The sequence below is a fragment of the Eucyclogobius newberryi genome, unplaced genomic scaffold, assembly GCF_026437365.1.
Source record: "Eucyclogobius newberryi isolate DKJ021-1_F unplaced genomic scaffold, fEucNew1.0.hap1 SCAF_6, whole genome shotgun sequence".
Lineage (NCBI taxonomy): Eukaryota > Metazoa > Chordata > Actinopteri > Gobiiformes > Gobiidae > Eucyclogobius > Eucyclogobius newberryi.
In genome coordinates, this window is record NW_027316278.1 from 42,337,909 (window position 1) to 42,357,469 (window position 19,561).

General features: G+C 54.2%; 1 protein-coding gene across 3 annotated transcripts in view; it reads left to right on the forward strand.

The window, feature by feature from the left end:
• The window catches only part of wdfy3 (WD repeat and FYVE domain containing 3), a 211,902-nt gene that overhangs the window by 62,936 nt on the left and 129,405 nt on the right, over positions 1 to 19,561 (forward strand). For all 3 annotated transcript variants that reach the window (XM_072433589.1, XM_072433590.1, XM_072433591.1), the window contains 8 exons: positions 3,651 to 3,751; positions 7,046 to 7,264; positions 7,337 to 7,521; positions 7,592 to 7,823; positions 7,938 to 8,098; positions 8,180 to 8,291; positions 14,453 to 14,643; positions 16,854 to 17,006. In XM_072433589.1, coding sequence (XP_072289690.1) covers positions 3,651 to 3,751; positions 7,046 to 7,264; positions 7,337 to 7,521; positions 7,592 to 7,823; positions 7,938 to 8,098; positions 8,180 to 8,291; positions 14,453 to 14,643; positions 16,854 to 17,006 — 1,354 coding nt within the window. The remainder of the gene's footprint in view (positions 1 to 3,650; positions 3,752 to 7,045; positions 7,265 to 7,336; positions 7,522 to 7,591; positions 7,824 to 7,937; positions 8,099 to 8,179; positions 8,292 to 14,452; positions 14,644 to 16,853; positions 17,007 to 19,561) is intronic.

Here is a 19,561-nt window from a genome sequence, read left to right on the forward strand (position 1 = left end):
TCTTGTACACACATTACTGCACGTGTTACTCTTGTACACACATTACTGCACGTGTTACTCTTGTACACACATTACTGCACGTGTTACTCTTGTACACACATTACTGCACGTGTTACTCTTGTACACACATTACTGCACGTGTTACTCTTGTACACATTACTACACGTGTTACTCTTGTACACATTACTACACGTGTTACTCTTGTACACACATTACTACACGTGTTACTCTTGTACACACATTACTGCACGTGTTACTCTTGTACACATTACTACACGTGTTACTCTTGTACACACATTACTACACGTGTTACTCTTGTACACACATTACTGCACGTGTTACTCTTGTACACATTACTACACGTGTTACTCTTGTACACACATTACTGCACGTGTTACTCTTGTACACACATTACTACACGTGTTACTCTTGTACACATTACTGCACGTGTTACTCTTGTACACACATTACTGCACGTGTTACTCTTGTACACACATTACTACACGTGTTACTCTTGTACACATTACTGCACGTGTTACTCTTGTACACACATTACTGCACGTGTTACTCTTGTACACATTACTGCACGTGTTACTCTTGTACACATTACTGCACGTGTTACTCTTGTACACACATTACTGCACGTGTTACTCTTGTACACACATTACTGCACGTGTTACTCTTGTACACATTACTACACGTGTTACTCTTGTACACATTACTGCACGTGTTACTCTTGTACACATTACTACACGTGTTACTCTTGTACACACATTACTACACGTGTTACTCTTGTACACATTACTACACGTGTTACTCTTGTACACACATTACTGCACGTGTTACTCTTGTACACACATTACTGCACGTGTTACTCTTGTACACACATTACTGCACGTGTTACTCTTGTACACACATTACTGCACGTGTTACTCTTGTACACACATTACTGCACGTGTTACTCTTGTACACACATTACTGCACGTGTTACTCTTGTACACACATTACTACACGTGTTACTCTTGTACACACATTACTACACGTGTTACTCTTGTACACACATTACTGCACGTGTTACTCTTGTACACACATTACTACACGTGTTACTCTTGTACACATTACTACACATGTTACTCTTGTACACATTACTACACGTGTTACTCTTGTACACACATTACTACACGTGTTACTCTTGTACACATTACTACACGTGTTACTCTTGTACACACATTACTGCACGTGTTACTCTTGTACACACATTACTACACGTGTTACTCTTGTACACACATTACTGCACGTGTTACTCTTGTACACATTACTACACGTGTTACTCTTGTACACATTACTACACGTGTTACTCTTGTACACACATTACTACACGTGTTACTCTTGTACACATTACTACACGTGTTACTCTTGTACACACATTACTGCACGTGTTACTCTTGTACACATTACTGCACGTGTTACTCTTGTACACACATTACTACACGTGTTACTCTTGTACACACATTACTGCACGTGTTACTCTTGTACACATTACTGCACGTGTTACTCTTGTACACACATTACTACACGTGTTACTCTTGTACACATTACTACACATGTTACTCTTGTACACATTACTACACGTGTTACTCTTGTACACACATTACTACACGTGTTACTCTTGTACACATTACTACACGTGTTACTCTTGTACACACATTACTGCACGTGTTACTCTTGTACACACATTACTGCACGTGTTACTCTTGTACACACATTACTGCACGTGTTACTCTTGTACACATTACTACACGTGTTACTCTTGTACACATTACTGCACGTGTTACTCTTGTACACACATTACTACACGTGTTACTCTTGTACACACATTACTACACGTGTTACTCTTGTACACACATTACTACACGTGTTACTCTTGTACACATTACTGCACGTGTTACTCTTGTACACATTACTGCACGTGTTACTCTTGTACACACATTACTGCACGTGTTACTCTTGTACACACATTACTGCACGTGTTACTCTTGTACACATTACTGCACGTGTTACTCTTGTACACACATTACTGCACATGTTACTCTTGTACACACATTACTGCACGTGTTACTCTTGTACACATTACTACACGTGTTACTCTTGTACACATTACTGCACGTGTTACTCTTGTACACACATTACTGCACGTGTTACTCTTGTACACATTACTGCACGTGTTACTCTTGTACACATTACTACACGTGTTACTCTTGTACACATTACTACACGTGTTACTCTTGTACACATTACTACACGTGTTACTCTTGTACACATTACTGCACGTGTTACTCTTGTACACACATTACTGCACGTGTTACTCTTGTACACATTACTACACGTGTTACTCTTGTACACATTACTGCACGTGTTACTCTTGTACACACATTACTGCACGTGTTACTCTTGTACACACATTACTGCACGTGTTACTCTTGTACACATTACTGCACGTGTTACTCTTGTACACACATTACTGCACGTGTTACTCTTGTACACATTACTACACGTGTTACTCTTGTACACATTACTGCACGTGTTACTCTTGTACACACATTACTGCACGTGTTACTCTTGTACACATTACTACACGTGTTACTCTTGTACACACATTACTGCACGTGTTACTCTTGTACACACATTACTACACGTGTTACTCTTGTACACATTACTACACGTGTTACTCTTGTACACACATTACTGCACGTGTTACTCTTGTACACACATTACTACACTTGTTACTCTTGTACACATTACTACACGTGTTACTCTTGTACACATTACTGCACGTGTTACTCTTGTACACACATTACTGCACGTGTTACTCTTGTACACATTACTACACGTGTTACTCTTGTACACACATTACTGCACGTGTTACTCTTGTACACACATTACTACACGTGTTACTCTTGTACACATTACTACACGTGTTACTCTTGTACACACATTACTGCACGTGTTACTCTTGTACACACATTACTACACGTGTTACTCTTGTACACATTACTGCACGTGTTACTCTTGTACACACATTACTGCACGTGTTACTCTTGTACACACATTACTACACGTGTTACTCTTGTACACATTACTGCACGTGTTACTCTTGTACACATTACTGCACGTGTTACTCTTGTACACATTACTGCACGTGTTACTCTTGTACACACATTACTGCACGTGTTACTCTTGTACACACATTACTGCACGTGTTACTCTTGTACACACATTACTGCACGTGTTACTCTTGTACACACATTACTACACGTGTTACTCTTGTACACATTACTGCACGTGTTACTCTTGTACACACATTACTGCACGTGTTACTCAGGCTGCATCACAACCTCGGTCTCACTTCTAAACAACTCTGCAAACTCTGCGGCAAGTGCGGATTCTTCTTCTGTGTTGCTTAGAGCGTCGCTGCATCTCTTTGGAGCCCTCTTGTGGTTGTCATGTGAAATGCAGTTGCCAGTCTGAAAATAATGAATAATATCACAAATAAATCACTCCGGAGTATAAGTCTCACCCCGACTTATAATCCGGAAAATACCGTATACGTCTTTGGAGGAAATATACACAAATAAATGTCTTTCTTGCAGCTGCCTGTTCCTTCCCAGTCTGGCCCCCCACAACGCTCCCCCCCACACCACCAGTGGCTCGGCTGTGAGCGACGGGGCAGTGCTCAGCGGCATCGGCACAGGTCAGTCTTTGCAGTTTGTGCTCAGAAGGTGAGTCGAAAAATTTACCAAAGGCTGTTAAAATAGTTTGGAGTATAGGCCTTGATCAGTCAGTGAAAGTCAAAATAAGAACACAAATAGACAAATAAACAAAATCACAGTCTATTCCAGGTCCTGGAGAGGGGAATCTGACCCATAGAACCTCAGATTCAGGAGGAGCAGAGTAGTTTAGGTCCCGGTCGTGGAACACTGGACCAGCTCTAGACCCTCCATCGGGTGCTCCAGGGTTCATGGGAGTTTGCCCAACCAGTCCACATGTGCTTTGTGGATCTGGAGAAGGCTTTGGACCGTGTCCCTCAGGGTGTCCTTTGGGGGGTGCTCCGGGAGTACGGGGTCCGGGGCCCTTTGCTCAGGGCTGTCCGGTCCCTGTATGACCGGAGCAGGAGCTGTGTTCACTGCAGTAAGTCAGACCTGTTCCCAGTGCATGTTGGGTAGGGCAGGCAGGTAGGGGGGGCTAGGTGGTGGAGAGCTTTGAAGGTGAGGAGGAGTATTTTGAAGTTGATGCCCTGCTTGATGGGGAGAGAGTGGAGAACGGGTGTGGGTGAGGAGGCGGGTGTGGGCGAGGAGGCGGGTGTGGGGGAGGAGGCGGGTGTGGGCGAGGAGGCGGGTGTGGGCGAGGAGGCGGGTGTGGGCGAGGAGGCGGGTGTGGGCGAGGAGGCGGGTGTGGGCGAGGAGGCGGGTGTGGGCGAGGAGGCGGGTGTGGGTGAGGAGGCGGGTGTGGGCGAGGAGGCGGGTGTGGGGGAGGAGGCGGGTGTGGGCGAGGAGGCGGGTGTGGGCGAGGAGGCGGGTGTGGGCGAGGAGGCGGGTGTGGGCGAGGAGGCGGGTGTGGGTGAGGAGGCGGGTGTGGGTGTGGGTGAGGAGGCGGGTGTGGGCGAGGAGGCGGGTGTGGGCGAGGAGGCGGGTGTGGGGGAGGAGGCGGGTGTGGGGGAGGAGGCGGGTGTGGGCGAGGAGGCGGGTGTGGGCGAGGAGGCGGGTGTGGGCGAGGAGGCGGGTGTGGGTGAGGAGGCGGGTGTGGGTGTGGGTGAGGAGGCGGGTGTGGGTGAGGAGGCGGGTGTGGGCGAGGAGGCGGGTGTGGGCGAGGAGGCGGGTGTGGGGGAGGAGGCGGGTGTGGGGGAGGAGGCGGGTGTGGGCGAGGAGGCGGGTGTGGGCGAGGAGGCGGGTGTGGGCGAGGAGGCGGGTGTGGGCGAGGAGGCGGGTGTAGATGTGGAGGCGGGTGTAGATGTGGAGGCGGGTGTGGGTGAGGAGGCGGGTGTGGGTGAGGAGGCGGGTGTGGGTGAGGAGGCGGGTGTGGGTGAGGAGGCGGGTGTGGGTGAGGAGGCGGGTGTGGGTGAGGAGGCGGGTGTGGGTGAGGAGGCGGGTGTAGATGTGGAGGCGGGTGTGGGTGAGGAGGCGGGTGTGGGTGAGGAGGCGGGTGTGGGTGAGGAGGCGGGTGTGGGTGAGGAGGCGGGTGTGGGGGAGGAGGCGGGTGTGGGCGAGGAGGCGGGTGTGGGCGAGGAGGCGGGTGTGGGCGAGGAGGCGGGTGTGGGCGAGGAGGCGGGTGTGGGCGAGGAGGCGGGTGTGGGTGAGGAGGCGGGTGTGGGTGTGGGTGAGGAGGCGGGTGTGGGCGAGGAGGCGGGTGTGGGCGAGGAGGCGGGTGTGGGGGAGGAGGCGGGTGTGGGGGAGGAGGCGGGTGTGGGCGAGGAGGCGGGTGTGGGCGAGGAGGCGGGTGTGGGCGAGGAGGCGGGTGTGGGCGAGGAGGCGGGTGTGGGCGAGGAGGTGGGTGTGGGTGAGGAGGCGGGTGTGGGTGTGGGTGAGGAGGCGGGTGTGGGCGAGGAGGCGGGTGTGGGCGAGGAGGCGGGTGTGGGGGAGGAGGCGGGTGTGGGGGAGGAGGCGGGTGTGGGCGAGGAGGCGGGTGTGGGCGAGGAGGCGGGTGTGGGCGAGGAGGCGGGTGTAGATGTGGAGGCGGGTGTAGATGTGGAGGCGGGTGTGGGTGAGGAGGCGGGTGTGGGTGAGGAGGCGGGTGTGGGTGAGGAGGCGGGTGTGGGTGAGGAGGCGGGTGTGGGTGAGGAGGCGGGTGTGGGTGAGGAGGTGGGTGAGGGTGAGGAGGCGGGTGTAGATGTGGAGGCGGGTGTGGGTGAGGAGGCGGGTGTGGGTGAGGAGGCGGGTGTGGGTGAGGAGGCGGGCAGCGGAGTTTTGGACCATTTGGAGTCTGTGGAGGGAATGGGAGGAGATGCCAGTGAGGAGGGAGGTGCAGTAGTCGAGGCGGGAGGAGATGAAGGCGTGGATGAGGGATTCAGCAGCGGGGAGGGTGAGGCAGTGTCGGATTTTGGCGATGCGGCGGAGGTGAAAGTATGAGGTCTTGACGATGTGGCTGACATGGGGAGTGAAGGAGAGGGTGGGGTCCATGATGACACTGAGATTGCGTACCAGGGTAGAGGGAGTGATGGTCGAGGTGTCGATGCTGAGTGAAAAGGGACCAGTTTTATTGAGAGTGGATTTGGTGCCAATGAGGAGGAGCTCTGTTTTGTCACTGTTCAGTTTGAGGAAGTTGAGAGTGAGCCATGATTTTATTGTAGAGATGCAGGTTTCGATGTGGCTGAGGGGAGGGTTTTGGGTGGATTTGGTGATGAGGTATATCTGGGTGTCGTCAGCGTAGCAGTGAAAGTCCAGGTTGAGTTGGCGGAGGATGTGACCAAGGGGGAAGATGTAGCAGATGAAGAGGAGGGGGCCGAGGACTGAGCCCTGGGGGACCCCTGCGTTACTGGGGAGAGGGTGGATGAGTGACCGGAGAGGTAAATGAACTGTTGCCTGTTGCTGAGGAGGATGTGAGCCAGTCAAGTGCAGAGCCCTCAACACCCAGTTGGCGCAGCCTTTGTAGGAGGATGGGATCCATTCATAAGTGGACCTTTTCCAAACATCCTATTTTTATTTATTCCAATAGTTTTTATTTTATGTCTTTTTTGATCTGATATATTTTGCTATTATTGTTATTGCTGTTCTTATTATTCATTGTTTCTGTTGCTAAAGCAGGTTTGTTATTTTTTTGATTTTGTTCACTGACTGATTCTGATTTCTACACCTATTTGAATCAATATTGAAATGTTCCACACTCTACAGATGCCAACGTTAAAGCCAGTGAGAGCCATTATTAGCGCCTGTTGCTCTGAACACTCGCAAGGGGAACTGGGGGATTTTAGGGCTGTGGCCTCTAGAACATGAGAGCTACTAGTCCTTGTTACTGGTTGTGAAATCCTAACGTGACCTGTGTATTTGTGCAGGAGAGCGCCTGTTTCCTCCTCCTTCTGGCCTGACATACTCCAGCTGGTTCTGTGTGGAGCACTTCAGCTCCGCCCCTCAGGCTCACCCTTTGAGGCTACTCACTCTGGTGCGGAGGGCCAGCTCTTCAGAGCAGCATTACGTGTGTCTGTCTGTGGTACTGTCGGCTAAAGATCACTGCATCTCCGTGTCGACCAAAGAAGAGCTTCTGCACACTTACTGTGAGCCCACACTCTCCACTTCAGTCTGCTAATCACAATCAGAATCTTTGTTAATACTATTTCTGGTCTCAGCCGTTGAAGAGTCCAGCGATGAGGCGTCCTTTTACGAGCTGCTGCCCTGCTGTGCACGCTTCCGCTGCTCTGAGCTCATCATGGAGGGACAGTGGCACCACCTACTGTTGGTCATGAGTAAGGGCATGCTTAAGAACAGCATGGCCACACTCTACCTGGATGGGCAACTCATCAACACGGTCAAGGTGTGCGTCTATATATCTGACACTGGGTCTTTTAAAAGTCTCGCTTGACATTTGTTTTGTCGTTGTTTAGCTCCACTACATCCACAGTGGACCAGGAGGCTCCGGCTCCACCAACCCCCCTGTGGTGAGCACTGTATACGCCTACATCGGAACACCGCCTGCCCAGAGACAGGTGTCCAGCCTGGTGTGGCGCTTGGGACCCAGCCACTTCTTGGAGGAGGTCCTGCCCGCCTCCACTGTCACCACTATCTATGAGCTAGGACCCAACTATGTGGGCAGCTTCCAGGCAGTCTACCCTCCATGTAAGGCTCCTCGTGGCTCAGAGTGGCTCAGAGTGGCTCAGAGTGGCTCAGAGTGGCTCAGAGTGGCTCAGAGTGGCTCAGAGTGTGTAACACTGACTGCTGATGTGTTTGCAGGTAAAGAGTGGAAGAGTGACATGCCTCCTGTGTCTCCGTTGGTGTTGGTCCCAGAAGAGAAGATCTCCTTCAGCCTGTATGCACACTCAGTCTCCACACTGACCGTGGTCAAGATCCGAAAGCTCTACAACAAGCTGGACAGCAAGGCCATCGCCAAACAGGTCACTCACACACACACTGGATTAGGTTGTGTTGGTGAGAACACCTTTGTCCTAACCTTTGTCTTCTGTTTCCTTCTGCAGCTGGCTGTGTCATCTCATGAGAATGCCACTCCGGTTAAGATGCTCCACAACGCTGTTGGACACCTCAATGGACCCGCTCGCACGCTCGGAGCTGCAGTCATTGGCTATTTAGGTACTTTAAAGCTGGCTGATTTTTAGCTTTATTTGCCTCTCGGGGGGAGACAAGCGCCTCTGGTCATGAGGGATGACAAGGGGGAGACAAGCGCCTCTGGTCGTGAGGGGTGACAGGGAGACAAGCGCCTCTGGTCATGAGGGGTGACAGGGAGACAAGCGCCTCTGGTCATGAGGGGTGACAAGGGGGAGACAAGCGCCTCTGGTCGTGAGGGGTGACAGGGGGAGACAAGCGCCTCTGGTCATGAGCGGTGACAGGGGGAGACAAGCGCCTCTGGTCGTGAGGGGTGACAGGGGGAGACAAGCGCCTCTGGTCGTGAGGGGTGACAGGGGGAGACAAGCGCCTCTGGTCGTGAGGGGTGACGGGGAGACAAGCGCCTCTGGTCGTGAGGGGTGACGGGGAGACAAGCGCCTCTGGTCATGAGGGGTGACAGGGGGAGACAAGCGCCTCTGGTCGTGAGCGGTGACAGGGGGAGACAAGCGCCTCTGGTGACAGGGGGAGACAAGCGCCTCTGATCATGAGGGGTGACAGGGGGAGACAAGCGCCTCTGGTCGTGAGCGGTGACAGGGGGAGACAAGCGCCTCTGGTGACAGGGGGAGACAAGCGCCTCTGATCATGAGGGGTGACAGGGGGAGACAAGCGCCTATGGTCGTGAGGGGTGACAGGGGGAGACAAGTGCCTCTGGTCATGAGGGGTGACAGGGGGAGACAAGCGCCTCTGGTGACAGGGGGAGACAAACGCCTCTGGTTGTGAGGGGTGACAGGGGGAGACAAGCGCCTCTGGTCGTGAGGGGTGACAGGGGGAGACGAGCGCCTCTGGTCGTGAGGGGTGACAGGGGGAGACAAGCGCCTCTGGTGACAGGGGGAGACAAGCGCCTCTGGTTGTGAGGGGTGACAGGGGGAGACAAGCGCCTCTGGTCATGAGGGGTGACAAGGGGGAGACAAGCGCCTCTGGTCATGAGGGGTGACAAGGGGGAGACAAGCGCCTCTGGTCATGAGGGGTGACAAGGGGGAGACAAGCGCCTCTGGTCGTGAGGGGTGACAGGGAGACAAGCGCCTCTGGTCATGAGGGGTGACAGGGAGACAAGCGCCTCTGGTCATGAGGGGTGACAAGGGGGAGACAAGCGCCTCTGGTCGTGAGGGGTGACAGGGGGAGACAAGCGCCTCTGGTCATGAGGGGTGACAGGGGGAGACAAGCGCCTCTGGTCGTGAGGGATGACAGGGGGAGACAAGCGCCTCTGGTCGTGAGGGGTGACAGGGGGAGACAAGCGCCTCTGGTCGTGAGGGGTGACGGGGAGACAAGCGCCTCTGGTCGTGAGGGGTGACGGGGAGACAAGCGCCTCTGGTCATGAGGGGTGACAGGGGGAGACAAGCGCCTCTGGTCGTGAGCGGTGACAGGGGGAGACAAGCGCCTCTGGTGACAGGGGGAGACAAGCGCCTCTGATCATGAGGGGTGACAGGGGGAGACAAGCGCCTCTGGTCGTGAGCGGTGACAGGGGGAGACAAGCGCCTCTGATCATGAGGGGTGACAGGGGGAGACAAGCGCCTATGGTCGTGAGGGGTGACAGGGGGAGACAAGTGCCTCTGGTCATGAGGGGTGACAGGGGGAGACAAGCGCCTCTGGTGACAGGGGGAGACAAACGCCTCTGGTTGTGAGGGGTGACAGGGGGAGACAAGCGCCTCTGGTCGTGAGGGGTGACAGGGGGAGACAAGCGCCTCTGGTCGTGAGGGGTGACAGGGGGAGACAAGCGCCTCTGGTGACAGGGGGAGACAAGCGCCTCTGGTTGTGAGGGGTGACAGGGGGAGACAAGCGCCTCTGGTCATGAGGGGTGACAAGGGGGAGACAAGCGCCTCTGGTCATGAGGGGTGACAAGGGGGAGACAAGCGCCTCTGGTCATGAGGGGTGACAAGGGGGAGACAAGCGCCTCTGGTCGTGAGGGGTGACAGGGAGACAAGCGCCTCTGGTCATGAGGGGTGACAGGGAGACAAGCGCCTCTGGTCATGAGGGGTGACAAGGGGGAGACAAGCGCCTCTGGTCGTGAGGGGTGACAGGGGGAGACAAGCGCCTCTGGTCGTGAGGGGTGACGGGGAGACAAGCGCCTCTGGTCGTGAGGGGTGACGGGGAGACAAGCGCCTCTGGTCATGAGGGGTGACAGGGGGAGACAAGCGCCTCTGGTCGTGAGCGGTGACAGGGGGAGACAAGCGCCTCTGGTGACAGGGGGAGACAAGCGCCTCTGATCATGAGGGGTGACAGGGGGAGACAAGCGCCTCTGGTCGTGAGCGTTGACAGGGGGAGACAAGCGCCTCTGGTGACAGGGGGAGACAAGCGCCTCTGATCATGAGGGGTGACAGGGGGAGACAAGCGCCTATGGTCGTGAGGGGTGACAGGGGGAGACAAGTGCCTCTGGTCATGAGGGGTGACAGGGGGAGACAAGCGCCTCTGGTGACAGGGGGAGACAAACGCCTCTGGTTGTGAGGGGTGACAGGGGGAGACAAGCGCCTCTGGTCGTGAGGGGTGACAGGGGGAGACGAGCGCCTCTGGTCGTGAGGGGTGACAGGGGGAGACAAGCGCCTCTGGTGACAGGGGGAGACAAGCGCCTCTGGTTGTGAGGGGTGACAGGGGGAGACAAGCGCCTCTGGTCATGAGGGGTGACAGGGGGAGACAAGCGCCTCTGGTTGTGAGGGGTGACAGGGGGAGACAAGCGCCTCTGGTCGTGAGGGGTGACAGGGGGAGACGAGCGCCTCTGGTCGTGAGGGGTGACAGGGGGAGACAAGCGCCTCTGGTCATGAGGGGTGATAGGGGGAGACAAGCGCCTCTGGTGACAGGGGGAGACAAGCGCCTCTGGTTGTGAGGGGTGAGAGGGGGAGACAAGCGCCTCTGGTCATGAGGGGTGACAGGGGGAGACAAGCGCCTCTGGTCGTGAGCGGTGACAGGGGGAGACAAGCACCTCTGGTCGTGAGCGGTGACAGGGAGAGACAAGCGCCTCTGGTGACAGGGAGAGACAAGCGCCTCTAGTCATGAGGGGTGACAGGGGGAGACAAGCGCCTCTGGTGACAGGGGGAGACAAGCGCCTCTGGTCATGAGGGGTGACAGGGGGAGACAAGCGCCTCTGGTCATGAGGGGTGACAGGGGGAGACAAGCGCCTCTGGTCATGAGGGGTGACAGGGGGAGACAAGCGCCTCTGATCGTGAGCGGTGACAGGAGGAGACAAGCGCCTCTGGTGACAGGGGGAGACAAGCGCCTCTGATCGTGAGGGGTGACAGGGGGAGACAAGCGCCTCTGGTCGTGAGCGGTGACAGGAGGAGACAAGCGCCTCTGGTGACAGGGGGAGACAAGCGCCTCTGGTCGTGAGGGGTGACAGGGGGAGACAAGCGCCTCTGGTCGTGAGCGGTGACAGGGGGAGACAAGCGCCTCTGGTCATGAGGGGTGACAGGGAGACAAGCGCCTCTGGTCATGAGGGGTGACAGGGAGACAAGCGCCTCTGGTCGTGAGCGGTGACAGGGGGAGACAAGCGCCTCTGGTGACAGGGAGAGACAAGCGCCTCTGGTGACAGGGAGAGACAAGCGCCTCTGGTGACAGGGAGAGACAAGCGCCTCTGGTCGTGAGGGGTGACAGGGGGAGACAAGCGCCTCTGGTGACAGGGGGAGACAAGCGCCTCTGGTCATGAGGGGTGACCGGCTGACTGCAGCGTTAGCTGCTGCTGACAGCAGCGTTAGCTCCTGCTGACTGCAGCGTTAGCTCCTGAGCGTTAGCTCCTGCTGACTGCAGCGTTAGCTCCTGAGCGTTAGCTCCTGAGCGTTAGCTTCTGCTGACTGCAGAGTTAGCTCCTGCTGACTGCAGCGTTAGCTCCTGCTGACTGCAGCGTTAGCTCCTGAGCGTTAGCGCCTGCTGACTGCAGCGTTAGCTCCTGAGCGTTAGCGCCTGCTGACTGCAGCGTTAGCTCCTGAGCGTTAGCTCCTGCTGACTGCAGCGTTAGCGCCTGCTGACTGCAGCGTTAGCTCCTGAGCGTTAGCTCCTGCTGACTGCAGCGTTAGCTCCTGCTGACTGCAGCGTTAGCTCCTGCTGACTGCAGCGTTAGCTCCTGAGCGTTAGCGCCTGCTGACTGCAGCGTTAGCGCCTGCTGACTGCAGCGTTAGCTCCTGAGCGTTAGCTCCTGCTGACTGCAGCGTTAGCTCCTGCTGACTGCAGCGTTAGCTCCTGAGCGTTAGCGCCTGCTGACTGCAGCGTTAGCGCCTGCTGACTGCAGCGTTAGCTCCTGAGCCTTAGCTCCTGCTAACTGCAGCGTTAGCTCCTGAGCGTTAGCTCCTGAGCGTTAGCTCCCGCTGACTGCAGCGTTAGCTCCTGCTGACTGCAGCGTTAGCTCCTGAGCGTTAGCTCCTGCTGACTGCAGCGTTAGCTGCTGCAGACTGCAGCGTTAGCTGCTGCTGACAGCAGCGTTAGCTCCTGCTGACTGCAGCGTTAGCTCCTGAGCGTTAGCGCCTGCTGACTGCAGCGTTAGCGCCTGCTGACTGCAGCGTTAGCTCCTGAGCGTTAGCTCCTGCTGACTGCAGCGTTAGCTCCTGAGTGTTAGCTCCTGAGCGTTAGCTCCTGCTGACTGCAGCGTTAGCTCCTGCTGACTGCAGTGTTAGCTCCTGCTGACTGCAGTGTTAGCTCCTGAGCGTTAGCGCCTGCTGACTGCAGCGTTAGCGCCTGCTGACTGCAGCGTTAGCTCCTGAGCGTTAGCTCCTGCTGACTACAGCGTTAGCTCCTGAGCGTCAGCTCCTGCTGACTGCAGCGTTAGCTCCTGCTGACTGCAGCGTTAGCTCCTGAGCGTTAGCTCCTGAGCGTTAGCTCCTGCTGACTGCAGCGTTAGCTCCTGCTGACTGCAGCGTTAGCTCCTGCTGACTGCAGCGTTAGCTCCTGAGCGTTAGCTCCTGCTGACTACAGCGTTAGCTCCTGAGCGTTAGCTCCTGAGCGTTAGCGCCTGCTGACTGCAGCGTTATCCCCTGCTGACTGCAGCGTTAGCTCCTGAGCGTTAGCTCCTGCTGACTGCAGCGTTAGCTCCTGAGCGTTAGCTCCTGAGCGTTAGCTCCTGCTGACTGCAGCGTTAGCTCCTGCTGACTGCAGCGTTAGCTCCTGAGCGTTAGCGCCTGCTGACTGCAGCGTTAGCGCCTGCTGACTGCAGCGTTAGCTCCTGAGCGTTAGCTCCTGCTGACTGCAGCGTTAGCTCCTGCTGACTGCAGCGTTAGCTCCTGAGCGTTAGCTCCTGAGCGTTAGCTCCTGCTGACTGCAGCGTTAGCTCCTGCTGACTGCAGCGTTAGCTCCTGCTGACTGCAGCGTTAGCTCCTGAGCGTTAGCTCCTGCTGACTACAGCGTTAGCTCCTGAGCGTTAGCTCCTGAGCGTTAGCGCCTGCTGACTGCAGCGTTATCCCCTGCTGACTGCAGCGTTAGCTCCTGAGCGTTAGCTCCTGCTGACTGCAGCGTTAGCTCCTGAGCGTTAGCTCCTGAGCGTTAGCTCCTGCTGACTGCAGCGTTAGCTCCTGCTGACTGCAGCGTTAGCTCCTGAGCGTTAGCGCCTGCTGACTGCAGCGTTAGCGCCTGCTGACTGCAGCGTTAGCTCCTGAGCGTTAGCTCCTGCTGACTGCAGCGTTAGCTCCTGAGCGTTAGCTCCTGAGCGTTAGCTCCTGCTGACTACAGCGTTAGCTCCTGAGCGTTAGCTCCTGAGCGTTAGCGCCTGCTGACTGCAGCGTTATCCCCTGCTGACTGCAGCGTTAGCTCCTGAGCGTTAGCTCCTGCTGACTGCAGCGTTAGCTCCTGAGCGTTAGCTCCTGAGCGTTAGCTCCTGCTGACTGCAGCGTTAGCTCCTGCTGACTGCAGCGTTAGCTCCTGAGCGTTAGCGCCTGCTGACTGCAGCGTTAGCGCCTGCTGACTGCAGCGTTAGCTCCTGAGCGTTAGCTCCTGCTGACTACAGCGTTAGCTCCTGAGCGTTAGCTCCTGAGCGTTAGCGCCTGCTGACTGCAGCGTTATCGCCTGCTGACTGCAGCGTTAGCTCCTGAGCGTTAGCTCCTGCTGACTGCAGCGTTAGCTCCTGAGCGTTAGCTCCTGCTGACTGCAGCGTTAGCTCCTTGATTACCCGAGTGTGTTTGTAAAAATGCTGAAGGTGTAATTGCTCTTACCTCCAGGAGTACGTGCCTTTGTGCCCTGTCCCGTGGCCACCAGTCTTCAGTTTGTGGGTGGGGCTGCAGCCATCTTGGGCTTGGTTGCCATGGCGTCAGACGTGGAGGGCCTGTACGCAGCGGTCAAAGCTCTGGTGTGTGTGGTTAAGAGCGACCCACTGGCCAGTAAGGAGATGGAGCGCATCAAAGGGTACCAGGTGAGTCCAGAAGGGTCACACCGTCTCTCCTGTCTAATGAAGATAAACATCTTTCAAAAAATATAAATACATAAAAAGAAGAAAAAAAAACTCCTGATAAAAAGTAAATAATGAAAAGGCAGGAATGTGCATCATCAGAATGAATGTATATATGTACATAAACAAGAACAGTCAGACTTCCAACCCAAACGTAAATTGAGCCTGAATGTGATTTATTTTTCCATTTTGCGAGTGTCCAGTGCAATGTTAGTCCAGCCAATCATTGTCCAGTGCAATGTTAGTCCAGCCAATCATTGTCCAGTGCAATGTTAGTCCAGCCAATCATTGTCCAGTGCAATGTTAGTCCAGCCAATCATTGTCCAGTGCAATGTTAGTCCAGCCAATCATTGTCCAGTGCAATGTTAGTCCAGCCAATAATTGTCCGTGCTGTTTGTGTATCTATATTTATCCAGAGGCCCAGACACAGAGTCCCGAGGCCCAAATACAGAGTCCAGAGGCCCAAATACAGAGTCCAGAGGCCCAAATACAGAGTCCAGAGGCCCAAATACAGAGTCCCGAGGCCCAAATACAGAGTCCAGAGGCCCAAATACAGAGTCCCGAGGCCCAAATACAGAGTCCCGAGGCCCAAATACAGAGTCCAGAGGCCCAAATACAGAGTCCCGAGGCCCAGACACAGAGTCCCGAGGCCCAAATACAGAGTCCCGAGGCCCAAATACAGAGTCCAGAGGCCCAAATACAGAGTCCCGAGGCCCAGACACAGAGTCCCGAGGCCCAAATACAGAGTCCCGAGGTCCAGACACAGAGTCCCGAGGCCCAGGCACAGAGTCCCGAGGCGGCCCAGACACAGAGTCCCGAGGCGACCCAGGCACAGAGTCCCGAGGCGGCCCAGGCACAGAGTCCCGAGGCGGCCCAGGCACAGAGTCCCGAGGCGGCCCAGGCACAGAGTCCCGAGGCGGCCCAGGCACAGAGTCCCGAGGCGGCCCAGGCACAGAGTCCCGAGGCGGCCCAGGCACAGAGTCCCGAGGCGGCCCAGGCACAGAGTCCCGAGGCGGCCCAGACACAGAGTCCCGAGGCGGCCCAGACACAGAGTCCCGAGGCGGCCCAGACACAGAGTCCCGAGGCGGCCCAGACACAGAGTCCCGAGGCGGCCCAGACACAGAGTCCCGAGGCGGCCCAGACACAGAGTCCCGAGGCGGCCCAGACACAGAGGCCACTCCCCTCAGGCAGGAGGCCACACCCCTCAGGCAGGAGGCCACTCCCCTCAGGCAGGAGGCCACACCCCTCAGGCAGGAGGCCACTCCCCTCAGGCAGGAGGCCACACCCCTCAGGCAGGAGGCCACTCCCCTCAGGCAGGAGGCCACTCCCCTCAGGCAGGAGGCCACTCCCCTCAGGCAGGAGGCCACACCCCTCAGGCAGGAGGCCACTCCCCTCAGGCAGGAGGCCACACCCCTCAGGCAGGAGGCCACACCCCTCAGGCAGGAGGCCACACCCCTCAGGCAGGAGGCCACTCCCCTCAGGCAGGAGGCCACACCCCTCAGGCAGGAGGCCACACCCCTCAGGCAGGAGGCCACTCCCCTCAGGCAGGAGGCCACACCCCTCAGGCAGGAGGCCACACCCCTCAGGCAGGAGGCCACTCCCCTCAGGCAGGAGGCCACACCCCTCAGGCAGGAGGCCATAGTCCCTCTGGACCAGAACCAAGAACAGTTTATTTCTTCTTAACCTGTCACTTTCATTAGAACTGAATGAACATCCACTCATTGCACTGTTCACTTTCTGCACTATCTAACTAGTAATAGTTTATAGTGTAACTAAATCATTGTGTACATACTTAGTCTATTTTCATCTTATTATTCAATGTAAATTGTTTTTCTTTATGCATGCCTTATTTGCTATATCTTGCTTTTATTATTGTACATTATTGTATGTTCGGGGCGATCGCAGCTGCCTCATGTGAATACTGCCGTTGTGTCCTTGGGCAAGACACTTAACCCAACTCGCCCCCCAGTGTCTGCGTATATCTGGGGTGTGAATGTGTGTGTGAATGGGTGACTGGTTCCTTGATGTAAAGCACTTTGAGTACCTTGACGGTAGAAAAGCGCTATATAAATGTGACCATTTACCATTTATGTTGCACTGAATCACAAAAGCAACTTTCTAGCCTTAATTTTGGCAGTAAATCTTCTGATTCTGACGATCATCCTGTGTTCCAGCTGCTGGCCATGCTGCTGAAGAAGAAGCGCCCTCTGCTGAACAGCCACATACTGCACCTAACCTTCTCCCTAGTGGGCACTGTGGACAGTGGGCACGAGACCTCCATCATCCCAAACTGCACCGCTTTCCAGGACCTGCTCTGCGACTTCGAGGTGAGACAAACCGCACTGCCACATGGGAAACTGTGTCTCACACACTTACTCTGCAGATCATTCATGCCTGGCAGACATGCAAGACATGTCGTGAAACATTGTAAAATATGGTTAGAACCAGAAAAGCCATCGTCAGTGAACAAAATTCATCAGAATCAGAATAAGTTTATTGCCATTTATCAATGAACAGGATTCACGGACATAGGAACTTGTCCTGGCGGTTCAGTGCAACACAAACATAACACTGAACAATACAAAAAACAATGGACAATAAATGACTGACAAATTACTACCGGGTATTAAAATGGGTAGGTAGAGTTAAAAATAGACATGATATGTACACAGTACCATAAAAGTGGACAGTGCAGTGAGTGCAAAGTGCTTAAGAAGTGTTCATGAGTCCAACAGCAGAGGGAAAGAAACTGTTCTTATGACGGGAGGTTCTGGTCCGGATGGACCGTAGCCTCCTGCCTGAGGGGAGTGGCCTCCTGCCTGAGGGGAGTGGCTTCCTGCCTGAGGGGAGTGGCCTCCTGCCTGAGGGGAGTGGCCTCCTGCCTGAGGGGAGTGGCTCAAATAGCTTAGAGTCCAGGGTGAGAAGGGTCGGCTGTGATCTGACCTGTTCGTCCCAGAGTCCTGGAGACGTACAGGTCCTGCAGAGATGAAGTCTGCAGCCGATCACCTTCTCAGCAGAGGGCGCTGTAGTCTCTGTTTGTCTCTGGCTGTGGCTCCAGCGTACCACACGATGATGGAGGAGGTGATGGAGGAGGTGATGGAGGAGGTGAGGATGGACTCAATGATGGACGTGTAGAACTGCTCCATCATCAGCTTGTCTTTCCTCAGCTGCTGCAGGAAGTTCATCCTCTGCTGGAGCTTCTTCATGAGGAGCTGATGGTGGCTCCTCCCACTTGAGGTCCTGGTGATGGTGGCTCCTCCCACTTGAGGTCCTGGTGATGGTGGTGCAGGGGAGGTGGAGGGAGTCCACAGTGGAGATGGGGGAGCCCGAGGGGGGGGGGGGGGGGCTGGGGGGCTTTACCTTTCCTGAAGTCCACGATCATCTCCACTGTTTTCTGGGCGTAGAGCTCAAGGTTGTTACCGCTGCACCAGGACACCAGCTGCTCCACCTCCTGTAGACAGACTCATCCCCGTCCGAGTTGAGCCCGATGAGGGCGGTGTTGTCCGCAAACTTAATTAGTTTGATGGAGTCGTGGCTGGAGGTGCAGCAGTTCGTGTATAGGGAGAAGAGCAGGGGAGAAAGTACGCAGCCCTGTGGTGCTCCTGTGCTGATGGTCCGTGTGTCCGAGACATTCTTCCCCAGCCGCACACACTGTCTCTGATCCATCAGGAAGTTGGTGATCCACATAAGACACACATAGAACCATGAGTAAAAATGCAGTGTAATCCTTTGTTTGTCCAGGATGTTCCATTGTAGAAAAAGGTTCAGTTGTATCATCTGGACATTTCCACTCACATCCAAGAGTCATTCTCAACCTGTTGATCTAGTTTGGACTAGAGCCCCGCCCACCGGCCTGCCCCGACCTGTCCATTATCTATTATTAGGTGCAGTGTGTTGAGGTGGCAGTGTTATAAAGGGTTTATAGTCAGGTATGGCACTTAACTTGTTTGATTAAGAAAATACTACCTCTGTTTTCTGGTTATTCATGATGCAACTTTGGGTTAGGATTAGAATGAAATATACTATAGACTTCATTGTTGTATGATGCACCCTAACACCAACGCAAGTTCCTAGTTTCTGACTTTTGTTCATTGACAATGGCAATAAAACCTTTTCTGATTCTAAGTACCATGGAATAAAGTACTATGATGAATGTGACTCATATTCATGATCAATGACTGTGTAATTAGCATGACTTACACTGGGCACATTGACATGGCCAGTAAAAGTACATTTACATGCAAAGAGAAATCGGCTCATCAACGTCATCAGTGCATTTTTAGAATAACTTGTATTTGGAAGACACTGAGCGTTAAATTAACTCTTTCAACCTTTAAAATTGACTGTGGTTTCTCAAATCTGATTATGATCAGGGCTGTACATTAAAGTTATATGTAAACAGCAAAATCATCTGATTACTTTCTGATCATGGTCCCTCTAATTACCTCTAATTATCACATTTTGAAGTCATTTAAATAACCATAAAAGTCTACAAAGCAGATCATATTTAGATTGTGGTGAAGTGAACATAGCCAGTGTTCAGAACTGTGCAGATTTTGATTCTGAATATTGTGCAAAAGATTGACATTGGTCCTGATTGGCTGGGATACATTTTCCTCTTATACCCAGTGTTCTCGCTGGGCTGAGGCTGAAGACCAAATGTACTACTACCAGATGTACTACTACCAAATGTACTACTACTAAATGTACTACTACCAAATGTACTACTACCAAATGTACTACTACTAAATGTACTACTACCAAATGTACTACTACCAAATGTACTACTACCAAATGTACTACTACCAAATGTAGTACCAAATGTACTACTACCAAATGTACTACTACCAAATGTACTACTACCAAATGTAGTACTACCAAA